The sequence below is a fragment of the Saccopteryx bilineata genome, chromosome 3, assembly GCF_036850765.1.
Source record: "Saccopteryx bilineata isolate mSacBil1 chromosome 3, mSacBil1_pri_phased_curated, whole genome shotgun sequence".
NCBI lineage: Eukaryota > Metazoa > Chordata > Mammalia > Chiroptera > Emballonuridae > Saccopteryx > Saccopteryx bilineata.
In genome coordinates, this window is record NC_089492.1 from 183742920 (window position 1) to 183755857 (window position 12938).

The following is a 12938-nucleotide window of genomic DNA, read 5'->3' on the forward strand; positions in this document are numbered from 1 at the left end:
TTTTATACAACAATGCTAGTTTTATACAACGAAACTGCCACTCAGAAGATGTGCTCTATGTAGAAGGTCTCACTGCTAAAGAGAAGTGAAAACCTAGAAGCAGTTATTTAAACACTGCATGCCATGCAACATCTTGCACAATTTGACCAATATTATGAACCCAGATGCTGTTTCCATATAATTGACCCCTTGGCCACGTACAGTAATGCATGGCACACTCTTGGCCTGCAATGTATTCCCATCCGAACGTCACCTTAATTTCTCTTTACTTTTAGTAAATTGTCTCAGGCAACACTTTGCCTATGTTCCTGGGAGATACCACAATAGTGAAAATTGTGAACATCTGTGTGTTTACTATCTTCCTTTCTACAAGCAAGCTGTAGGCTCCTTGTGTGGCAGGGTTCATGTCTACTTTGTGTTTGTAGCTGGTGCCCAGCACCATGTCTGACACAAAGTGGACACTCAGTAATTGTTCATTGTTCTTGCTGAATGAAAGATTTGAGCTGGACTCACTGATGCTTAGGTGCCTCTGTTAGTTAGTGGTTGACAAATCCTATTAACAGGGTATTAATGAAGAGATCTTTTAATTTTCAGGGAGGCACCTGGTGCTGTATAGCAGGGCTGCATGTGCCCTGACTTGGCTGCTCCTTTTATCAATGGCTTAATAACAAAAAGGGCTTCCTTGGAAGAACTGAGGTAGAGAAGGAAAGGAGGGAGTGAACAAAGCAAACATTTCCTGGATGTGTCGCCCATTGCTCTAGAAACTTCACATTTAGTATCTCCTTTTATCTTTATACTAACTCTGTGGGAGAGGTGTCATTGTCCTCATTTCATTAAGCAGGCAACAGAGACTCGGAGAGGGTAATAAGCAGGCCCATGAGGACACTGGTAGTAAAGAGAGCAGAAAATCTGAACCCACTCTGTTTCCATATGCTATATCCAAAAACTGAATTATGATGCTTGTAAGATTGTGTGCTCTGATTAAACACAAGCCCCACTAACTGTCCACATGTAAGGTGGAGAGAACAACATGCCTTATCAACAACACATGTAAAAAAATGGCATTATTACTTTAAAAATATTTTAAATCTTGCTAACTAGGGCAAGCAATAGTGTTCCAGCCTGCCATGGTCACTGAGCTTAAAAGATTCATCTTAGACACTGGATTATAATGGTTGGGATGGTGAGAGGAGTTATCTGCTTATATATCGTCATGGTGACATTTGCACCGAAATGGCAGAGTTGAATACTTGCAACAGAGCCTCAGGTACTTATCTGGTTCTTTACAGAACAAGGTTTCTGGGCACTGGTCTAAACAAGTATTCCTAAACCTTACATCATATCACACTCTTCAGTATTTTTTGTCTGTGCCATATTTGAAGTCTATTTACACTATTATTTACATTGTATTTTTTAATAAATACTTAAAAAACTTAAATACTAATTTAGCCTCAACTTAAGCAATAATACCTTCATAATCAATCATAGGCTTCATATGCCAATATGTGTTTATAACTTACGTTAAAATAGTTTTTTTTTAAGATTTTATTTATTCGTTTTTAGAGAGTGGAGAGAGAGAGAAGGAGAGAGGAGCAGGAAACATCAACTCCCATATGTGTCTTGACCAGGCAAGCCCAGGGTTTTGTACTGGTGGCCTCAGCATTCCAGGTCAACGCTTTATCCACTGCACCACCACAGGTCAGGCTAACTTATGTTAAAATATATATCAGTATTAAAAATTTTATAGAAGGTTGTTCTGAATATGCTTTATGTACCAGCATTGATGTATCTATTGCATTTAGGTTAATGATGGCTCAAAGAGCCTGTCAACTGCAGCATAATTGACATTTTGGGCTCAACAATTCTCTGTGGTGGGGGCTGCCCTCTGCATTATTGGATGTTTACTGCAGCCCTGGTCTCTACCCATGAGATGCTAGTGGCAACTCCTCTAGTTTTAGCAACCAAAAATATCACCAGACATGGCTAAGTATCTTTTGAGGGAGGAGAATTGCCCATTTGGGAACCACAGGCCTAGAGTTTCCACAATGGCTTTGCCATGAGCTGTACCCTGAGTCATTTCTAAAGCGACTGTGGTACTATCGGGAGTTTGCAGCATTGGTAGAATGACGAAGAACTGTCCAGACCCTGTCTCTGTTCCTGACTTGCTGTCTCTCAGGCTGTCCCTGGGGCCTGTATCAACAATTTGGTGCTATTAGAGTTCCAATGAGTAAATTATTTGCAGCCCTGGGCCGGTTCCTGAACCGTTACCCCATTAATGTAAGAGCACCAAGCTGACTCTTCAGCGAAACAGCTTTCCTCATTACGTTGCCCAGATTAGTGATTTACAAAATGACACTCCAGTGGCCTGAAAGAGTCACCACATCTTCCAGAGAACCTGCCAAACTCCCTGAGGGAAAGCTGACTCACCTAATCCAATCTATTCTAGACCATTCACTGTCAAAGTTCTTTGAAGTTAAGCTTTTACTTTGCTTGGAGTTCAAGGGGATCTCACTGCATGTGGGCTGTTTTGTTACCTTTCTGGTGGCTGACCAGGTCCTAAAACCAGAGGTGAATATAAAGGCCCTCATCTTAACCTATATGGAGCCTTCCTTAACTTTTCCTAGACTACTGTATGTAAGGATAATAAAAGTTAATACTTTTAAATGCTCACACTGTGCCCTGTATTGATTCATTTAGATCTTACAACAACTCTGATACAGGTACTATTGTGATTCCCCCCTATTTTAGGGAGGAAAAATGAGGCACACAGCCAAGGTCACGGCCAGAGAGATGCAGGCATTACTGAACACAGGCAACTCTGGAACCTGCTCGCTCACTGATGCCACTACACCTCCTGTGCAGAAGCAGCTGTCCTGCCATGGCTCCGGACCTTACTTTTCTTCTAGAACCTTCTTTTCTCCTCCCAAACCCCACTACTCAGCCCACTCTTTACTGCTGTCAAACAACTCTGGTCATTCAATTCTCCCAATTAAGACCCTTGAAGGGTCTCCGTATAAACGATGTCTCCATCCTCTTTGGCATATCTGACCCCCCCACAGCTCCTTTCTGTCTCACTTGTTACCATTCTTTACTGGCTTCCCAGTGTTTCAGCCGCAGGGACCACCTGTGCTTCCCAAGCACCTTGCGGACCTTTCTGCCTCTGCACCCTCCGCTCCTGCCTCGCTCCACCTCAGAACTAACCCCTCAGAACTGGCAGGGAGCATCCTCCCTACACTTTAGGGAAAGTGCAAATGCCTTCCTTTTAAACAGCCTTTCCTAATTTTTTTTCCAACAGAAATCAGCCCCTTCTCTGTGCTTCCACAGTTTCTGTCCTCACCTCTGTTATAGCACCTGTATATTATAGTTATGTACCTAATGTACCTAAGCATTTACCCCAGCCTCCTCTGTCTTTTGAAGAGGTGACTGTTAATTATTGTCCTATCTCAGTCCCATTTTGTGCATATTTCTGGGACTGATGGAAAAGTCAACTCAGTATTTGGATTAAAGTCTCTTGGAATTAGAACAGGTCATATTACATTTCTCATCATTTAATTTACTAAAATAATGATCCCTATTTCTTAGGGTCTTGCTGTTGCTGGAAAGTATCCTTGCGAAAGAAGAGTTAAGGCTTTGGTAACACCAACCTAGACTCTTTTCCTAAGAAGAAAATCCAAATAGATAAGGCACAGAGATCTATGCAGAGAATGCTATGGTACCGACATGCCTTCTATCCCAGGCTGTGTGAGCCCAGATCTAACAGAGAGAGCTGGAGGTATCTCATTGTCCGACTGTGCACTCATGGGCTGTCAGGCACTTCAGTTAGGACGGTCCAAAGTTAGGCTGCTTTGTAAGGTGAGGCAGAAAGAACCATAAGGTTCTTTCTTCTATAACATTCTATAATGAATTTAAATAAACACCAAAGACCCCAAATGATTCTACAGGGAGAAAAATGAGATTTTGTTTCACAGCCAGGTAGCTCCAAATGATGTAATATTCCTGACACATGTAACAAGGACAAGCAGCAAAACCTGAGAGCATTCATGGCATTCACAGATGTTGGGCTGTTGCAGCATTTTGAAATATTTCCATTCTGTTCCATGTACCGGGAGGCTGGGTAGCTCAGTGTACAGGAGCAGAACATCCTTTAATTTAATCTTCACAGAAACTTGAACTGTTAGGGAGGTAATGTAATTGTTATGAGTTTATGGATTGAATCATTAAGTTTCTGAGAAAATACGTAAAGTGAGGGGGTCTTCTCACTTGGGGCCTGTGTTGTGTCCATTAACCATGCTTTTTTCTCATGGACCCCAGCTACTGTTTTACTATGAATTCTGCATGAAGAGCTCGAAGCTCAGAGGTGATTATGTAACACAGTAGCAGATTTGAATGCTAGGTATGCAGTACAATAGCTCTAGTGTGAGTGGCACATGGGAGGGGGTGAGTGGGTGTGCGGAGAGAATGAGATAGGAGAGAGGAAAGAGTCATTAGCGAGCTGCATAACCGGTTTTGGTAATGGAGTGCTGACAATGAGGAGGAGGAGGAGCGCAGTGGGTTTATGTGGCCATGTTACTGATGAGTTTGTTTCCTTTAGGACAGAAAAGCATCCCCATTATTTCCTCCCAGTTCTTCTGTTCCCTGTCCCCACTACAAAATGTAACACATTTACTGGTATATCATCTGTTTCTTCTACTAAAAGGTATGCGAGGATGTGGACACTTCTGTCCTTGCTGTCTCCCTAAGAGGATGGAACAGCCTGAACATCTTCCTTTATGAAAAAGATGAAAGAAGAGCAAAGAAATAAACAGTTGTTTGCCTAAAACAGGATGCTTGCTATTTATAAGGGATATACTAAAAATAGGAACCTTCAGAATGCTTGCAAGTAAAATGGCTTTCTTAAGTTGGTAAAAACCATGCATTTCAAATTCTCTTCTTCACTATGTCCTCATGACACGTCAGGGAAGTGAAAAGCTCTCTTCTCTCCCCTCTGTCCTCTCTCCAATCTGAGTTAGATTTATTGAGTCTTCTGTTTGGAAAATTCAACCGTCTTCTTTAACTCTACTGAACCAAGTGGGAGACACAGAGTTTGAGAATACAATGGCACCACTCAGATCCCCTGCCACCGACCCCCACTTTCCTACCATTTCAATGGTAATGTTTCTAAGAAATCTTAAAAATTAAGAAGCTGCCTTACCGTTCATGTATATTACCAATGAGGGACAGCTAGCTTATTTTTAATATTTCATAAAGAAATGAATGCCAAGACATCGATAACATTTCCAGGTTATTACAACAGTTGGTCCTTTTTCAAGGGGGCTGTATACTCATTGCTCTATCTCCATCATGTGGTAACAGGCCGATGTACAGTAGAGCATGTGGCTCAACATGGGTGGGGTCACAGGTTATGGAACACCTCTGATATGCTGTAGAAAATCAGAGGCAGGTTTTGAAATTGAAAATCATGTGTATTTTAAGTCCTTAAACTTCACTGAAAATACCTGAAAACCATTTCACCATAATTTTTTTTTTTTAAGTGAGAGTAGGGGAGACAGAGAAACAGACTCCCGCATTGTACCCTAACCGGGAATCACTAGCAGCCCCCATCTGGAACTGATACTCTGCGCATCTGGGGCCATACATGCAACTGAGTTATTTTTAGCATCTGAGGTGGAGGCTCTACGGAGCCATCCCCAGTGCCCGGGGCCAATGTGCTTGAATCAATTGAGCCATGGCTGCAGAAAGGGGAGATTAAGAGAGTGAGAGAGAGAGAGAGAGAGATGGGGAAGAGGGAGGTGTGGAGAAGCAGATGGTCACTTCTCCTGGGTGCCCTGACCAGGAATAAAACCCAGGACTGGCAATGCTCTACCAGTGAGCTAAATGGTCAGGGCTTCACAGTAATTTCTAAAGAAAAATACCTAGTAATGGAATGTTGCTCTCTGGTGTCTGATTTCAAATATAACAATTGTGAAAATGAGAAAAAAAAGACACAAAACTCCTCAAAGGACAGAGAAAATGTATTATCTACAAATATGACAATGGAAATGAAATTAAACTTCAGGGAGACCAGCTTTGTAATTTAGTCTGCATGAATTATGAAGAGAGTTTTCAGAGGGGAAAGCAATAAGCCATTTTCTTCTTAGAGTCCGAAAATGTGTGAGAAATTATGCTACAAATTGCAGTGCCCGAGGCTGAAAGATGACAGAGATAACACTGAAGCCCAAGAAAAACAGTTCATCAACTTCATTTTAGGAAAGCAGGCGCACAGTGTGTGTTTGATCATAGCCTTGGGTTAGCCTTTGGAGATAGAGAAATGCAACATTAGAGCTTTTGTTTTTTGATTGGACTTTAGTCAGCAAGAAATGATGGCTTCTATATATAGACTAGGTACTAGGGTACTGAGTTTCCCTGAGTAGAGAATATGTTTTGAGCTTTGTTTATTTATTTTTTCTAGTAGTAGTAATGAATTTAAATTAATTCATTCACAACCTTTTCGCTGTCCTTGCGGGGATCAATGACCCACATTTCTGAAATATCGTCTGCTCTTGGGATGCAATGAATAAACAATAAGACAGGCAGAGTCTAACCAACAGTCCACCCCTCTCTGCTTTCTCCATGTCTGCTGAAGGAAACACACAGTGGGATCTCTTTTACAGACCTCATCCCTAGAGATCGGCAAATGTCCTAGGTCATGCATGGTTGGACGGTGGTGGGGGGGGGGGCAGGATGCAGAGAGAGGAGGCCTATGCTTGAGTTCCTGCTGGACCAATCACTAGGTGTGCATCTTGGTCTTCAGTTTCTCACCAGTCAAACAGAGGACATGCTGGTGCTGTGAACGTTGGTGCTGTTGGCTGCTGTTTTAACTAGGGAAGCACTTAAATACCAGCAATGATCATAAACCAGTCATTATGGATATTACTTGTTAATTTATTAAAACAATTCCTTTAGCATTTTATATTTTTGGCCTGTAAAATCTTTCTGGACAATGGTGTGCAAGGTCAAAGAATCAATATTTATTTTGTGGGCAAGGCAGGGTTTCCCCTAATGTATACATAAGAATTCAAGCATGGGTTCTCTCTCTTTTGAAAATATACTTCTTTTTTTTTATACTTCAAAAGATATTAATGGAATGGTTGGTATAGTTTCATTTTCACCTTCCTCTAACCATTTTGCTAACCAACCTTCAGAGGAAGGTCTTTCTTGCTCAGCGCAAGGTGACAATACCTTGCACTGAAATCTCATCATGCCCATTGGAATAGCAGTGGAACTGCAAAAACAGTAACTGCAGCCACTTATAAATGATAAATATATGCTTTAAAATCAAAGAACTGACCTAAAGTAAGAGGTTGATAAAACTCTGACCTCAAAGGGCCAGGGACAAATGTCTAATCAGAACTGCTTGAGATTTTAAAGAGATGGTCAGTGACATAAGAGAAAGGAATCTTTCCTTGAAAACACATGTATGCCACTTGTATGATGATGAACAAGACTCTGAATTTCTTCAGATATGCCACTTCACAAGCAAAGAACACTTGGGCATTCAGATTTTCGTTCTTGCTGGGGCACCAAAGCACCTCTGCTCAAAACCATGGAACATGCTTTTATCTGCAGGTGGAAACATTATTGAAGTAAGCCAAGGCAGTAACTATGGTGGACTGTTAAGGCTCAAAGAAACCTTGGGCATCATCTAGCTCAGGACCAAGAATTAGTCTTTAAAATTCCCTATGTTCCTTGAGGTGACATGAAGAAAACTAACTGTCATCTTGAAATGTAGTTATACTGGGATAATGAATGAATTGTGCTCTTTGAAAGGCCTAACATAACTATGGATTAATAGACTTGTAGAGATTATAGGAATTTGGGGGGCTACTGATTTCAATTTTTTTCTGTCCAATTTTGAAATTATTATACTTTTAATATTCTTGGAGGTGGTAATTTAATTCCAAGCTAACAAAACTGATCACCTGAAATAAGACAGGAATAAAAATTAGTGGCTGATTAGGATTTGAAGTCTAAATTCTAAGACTGATGCCAACTAGATCACAGAGCTTACAAGCAGATATTAAAAAGAAATATTGCATAATATTTGAAACATCACCTTCAAAAAATATATGAATCATCAGTGCAGAGAAAACAAATGAAAACTATCCAATTTGAGGAAACTGACAGAAACAAATTCTACAAGATAGGATCAAATCTATGTGCAAATATGCCTTCTAGGGTGAAGGCACATCTTCTGTGCTATCCAATTTTGCTTATTAGTCCCCGCCATTTATTAGATGCTTACTGTTTTGCCAGCTAATGAGGTGAGTGATTTGAATTAATTGTTCTTCACAAACAACTCTAAGGAGGTTGGTGGTGTTATAAATATTCCTGTTTACACACAAGGAATCAAAGGCAAAAAGAAGAGGTGTTTCTGAGACTGAAATCCAACAGTAGATTCCAGAACTCATACACTCAGCCACAACACGGGGCTGCTTCCAGAGTGGCCACGCTGCCTAGTGCAGCCCTGGGACTTTGGACAAATGGGGAAATCTTTAAGTTTGCTTCAGATGACCTCTAGTTCTCTCCTCCTGCACCCCCTCCCATCGAATCTGGCGAGCCAATGCCCTATCTAACCATGTGTTATTTTTTAATGTGTTCAGCAGGGTTTAGGTTAGAGTAATGATTAAGAACTTCATACACCCTGACCTGTGGTGGCGCAATGGGATAAAGTGTCAACCTGGAACACTGAGGTTGCCAGTTTAAAACCTGGGCTTGCCTGGTCAAGGCACATATGGGAGTTGATGTTTCCTGCTCCTCTCTCTCTCTCTCCCCTTATCTTTCTCTTTCTCTCCTCTCTAAAAATAGAATAAATAAAAGTCTTTAAAAAAAGAACTTCATACAAGTTAGAACATATTTAGAATAATCTTAGGAGAATATAAACAAGATGGTAAAGGGTCCAGAAAACACTCAATAAATGAATTTGGAATTATCAGCATAGAAGAAGGAAGACAAATTAAATGGTAGCTATCTTCAAGGATTTGAAAGTCTTTCACAGTAAAAGAAGATTAGAAATAAGATTGGGAGGGTTATAATAAATAAAACTTAATATAATGAAGGATTTTATAACCAACAGACCTTGTTGATCATGGGTTGGGCTAATTGGGATGGGGGGATGTTCCCTTTCTCAAAGAGACCAGAAGACGAACAGTCAGGAACATTGTAATGGGGTAGGCTGTTGGCCTGGATGGTCTTCAAGGTACCTTTTAGTTGTAATATGAATATTTATTCAAATTCCTGGTCCAAAGTCAAAAGTAATGTGACTATTTATTCAAATTCCTGATCTAAAGTCAGACGTTATGCTGTTCATAGTTCTTCATTCAATTTTCACGTTAACTACAATGTTTCATCAGGATCAGACAGCAGGTCTGGGCTAATGCCCTACTGGTGACATTCTGTGAGATCTCAGGGTCTTTGCAGGCAGAATGCCCAAGTGTTCAGTAATGTTTCTTTCTTCGTGCAGTGTTTTTTTTTTTTGGGGGGGGGTCACTGGAAATTGCCAGGAGGAGAGAGAGAAATAATTGTTTCCTTCTGTATTAAACTTGGTCAGAACAAGAATAAAATCATGTTGACAGGAACACAGGGAGAATTTTTAGAAAATAAAAAGAAGAGTAATATCACTGGAGACAGAGGCAGTTCCTGCACTTAACTGACAGGTGATCTGTGACCTTATTCTGTTCCCAGATCCTGCCAGGACTCCTGGAAGATGATGTGGATGCTCAGAAAAACCTCTCAATCTTTACTTGTTTGGAAAGAAAGTCTTTATTTTTCTGAAGGGTGACTTTGTTAAAGTGACATATGCATTAATTCCCTATGTCCTGGCTGGTCTATCCAAACAACCCTGGGCTTTGACCTAGGCTGGGAAGGGAGGAGACAGAGGAGGTAAGAAGAACCTGGGGGTTGCCTTGGCTCAGATGCCAAGATTATGCTGTCCTCCTGTGCATCCCCCAATATCCCAACATCTCCTCTCCCATCACCCCACATTTGTTCTCTAGGAGTCATTTTGATAAAGCACCTGACTCAGTTTAAGTCAACAGACCTACCATTGGTATATAGTCAATTGAAACGTTCTACAGATACACAGAAATTACTGAACTGAGGAACACCGTGTAACCTGTTGCTTAGTACTTTCAACTGAACCTTTGAAACGGGCATGCTTCAACTGGAAATGTATTTAGCAATATCCTTCTAGTATACTGACACAAGTATCTATATCAATTGATTGAAGTTCTGTAGAGATATAAAAACTTACTGTATATAGAGTAGACATGGGATAGAAAATTATGTTAGCTGTACTTAGGAAAGCAGTTGCACTAGCGTTCTGGATTTATGCAGGAAGGCATGCCCCCTAGAATTTTTGCCCACGGCAGTGCTTTCTAGTATGCTATAAGGAAGGACCAATTTTGTTTGTTGGTTGGTTTATTTACATATCTTATTTTTCAATCTGCTATAAATGGATGTTTTTGTAAATTATAATAAATATAAAAAATAAAATTCTTTTTTATTATAAGATTCAACAGACATAATATTAGTCTGTCAAATTGCTGTGTAGTGTGTAAGGGCTGGCTCTCAGTTTCTGCACCTCTCTGGATGCAGGTGGGCAACAAGCAGTTTGCAGACCATCTCTGAGGACCTGGCACTGGGGACTCTGCCTCCTCGCAACTCTCTACTCACTCTGTCTCCCAAGGTAGTGTGAGGATTAAGATGAGAACAAAGGGGTGCAATCAATTAAAAAGTGCCACCCAGATTTTAAATTATCATTGTCCTCATTAACAGTAACAGTAATTGAAATTTGAAAATGATGACAAGGGACCAAACACATTTTGGGTTCTTCTGTGAGGGAGCTAGTCAATAAGTGGTGCAGTCAAGTCAGAACTCCTCCTGGCACTTACCTCCCTGGAGCCACCGATGTCCCCAACATAGAATGCTTGGCTGAGAGTAGGAAGGTTTCCCTGAAAGTTGGGAAACTGCAACAGAAAGCTCCTGACAATGTCCATCTGGCCTTGGACTCTCTGCCTGGGAATCAGCTGGGATTTCATTATGCCATCTTTCATACATAGGACCCAGTTAACAGATGTCACTACCTGAGATAGGCAGTAAAGGTCCTGGTCCAGATATACTCTTCATGCCAGATCATCAAGTAACACACATTAGAATCATGGTGGGAAATTTCAGCTACCACTTGGGCACAAGAAGGGTGGTAATTGAATACGCGCACACGCGCACACACACACATGCATGTACATACACATCAGAGCTATTCAGAACCAGCATGAGAGCTCTCCCTACGAGGTGGGCAATCAGGGTCTTTGCTGCAGGTCTGCCCTTGGGGTTCTCTTGGCAAATTTCTCGACAATGCCATTGAAAGTAGAGTCTAGTGAAAGAAGGGGGCTGCACCAGTTGTTAAATATTAGAGGCTCACACACATCTAAGCAGACTATAGTACTCTGCTTCCTCCATCAGCAAGAACCAGGGCCCACCTCTCCACCTTTCCCATCCCTCTGGCTTTCCACCACCATTCTGCCAGCTCTCATATTTTATTTTTTTAATTAATTAACTAATTAATTAGTTGAGTAATTTCAGAGAGAGAGAGAGGTGAGAAGAATCAACTCATAGTAGCATCACTTTAGTTGTTCATTGATTGCTTTTCATATGTGTCTTGACCAATATCCTCCAGCTGAACCAGTGACCCCTTGCCTAAGCCAGACACCTTGGGCTTCAAGCCAGTGACCTTTGGGCTCAAGTCAATGACCATGGGATCATGTTGAAGATCCCACAATCAAGCTGGTGAGCCTGCACCCAAGCCAGATGAGCCTGCGGTCAAGCTGGTGACCTTGGGGTCTTAAACAAGGACCTCAGCATCCCAGGTTGATGCTCTAACCACTGCACCACTGCCTGGTCAGGCTCATCTTTTCTTATTTTACATTCAAAGGGGCATTTTTTATATCATAAAACTAATATGAATAAAATTAAAAGTTAAGAAGTATAGGAAGATATGACATAGAAAAACAAAAGATTGTCTCCCCATTTCTCTGCCCCAGGGATAACGACTATTAAGGACCATGTGTGAATACTTTCAAACAATGTAAAGGCTTATGGAACTATAATGTGTGCTAGCATATCTATTATTTATTTATTTTTTTTGAGAAATGTGATTGTTCTATAATTTGGCATTTGGCAACATTATTTTTTTCTTCCATACTTTCCTTGACATTCAGATTTTGGTCTGATTTTACTTTCAAACTCCACTCACCCCAGTGACATGAGTCCTGGCCCTGGTTTTCACATCCTTTGGTCATGACCAAATATCCAACACGTCTTCTCCCCCTTTCCCAGCAAGGTCCTTCCCTCCAGCCCTCACGCCCCATTACCTTTCCATCCTCTGCATGGTCATGGCCAGCGTCTTGTTCAGCTCATCTATCATCCTGCAGCCTGAGGAGTGCAAGGGGAGGGAGCCGGTGCCGGAGGGGAGGTGCTGGCCAAGGCTGCCATACTGCAGCTGGTGCTGGATCTGGGATGGCAGGACTGTGTGGTGATGCTGGGCCCCACCCTGCTGGCCACTCTTCTGGGCTGCGTAGGATGCCAGAGAGAGGTCTGCCCCCCCTACAGGCATACAGATCATGACTTTCTTTGGAGGTAGTGGAGGCGACAGTTTCACTGGCAGACAAGGCAATTTCACAGGGGCACCAGGATCTGTGGCAGAAGGAGGTGAGAGACAGATGTGAGTTTGGGGGCACAGGAAGGACCCCGGATACTGTACATCTCCATGTTGGGGATGTGGGCTTTGAGGGGCCCAGAAGACACCAGCAGGATGAGTGCTATTCAGCAAGTACCCATTATCTCTGTTTCCTGCCTGAAATGTGCTCATTCCAAGGGCCCTCAGGGAACTGGGCATTAGTGGT

At 41.7% G+C, this 12938-nt stretch overlaps 1 protein-coding gene across 4 annotated transcripts in view; it reads right to left on the minus strand.

Moving 5' to 3' along the window:
- The window catches only part of PHACTR1 (phosphatase and actin regulator 1), a 657956-nt gene that overhangs the window by 64701 nt on the left and 580317 nt on the right, over positions 1-12938 (minus strand). For all 4 annotated transcript variants that reach the window (XM_066268374.1, XM_066268377.1, XM_066268376.1 and 1 more), the window contains one exon: positions 12408-12729. In XM_066268374.1, the coding sequence (XP_066124471.1) occupies positions 12408-12729 (322 nt within the window). The remainder of the gene's footprint in view (positions 1-12407; positions 12730-12938) is intronic.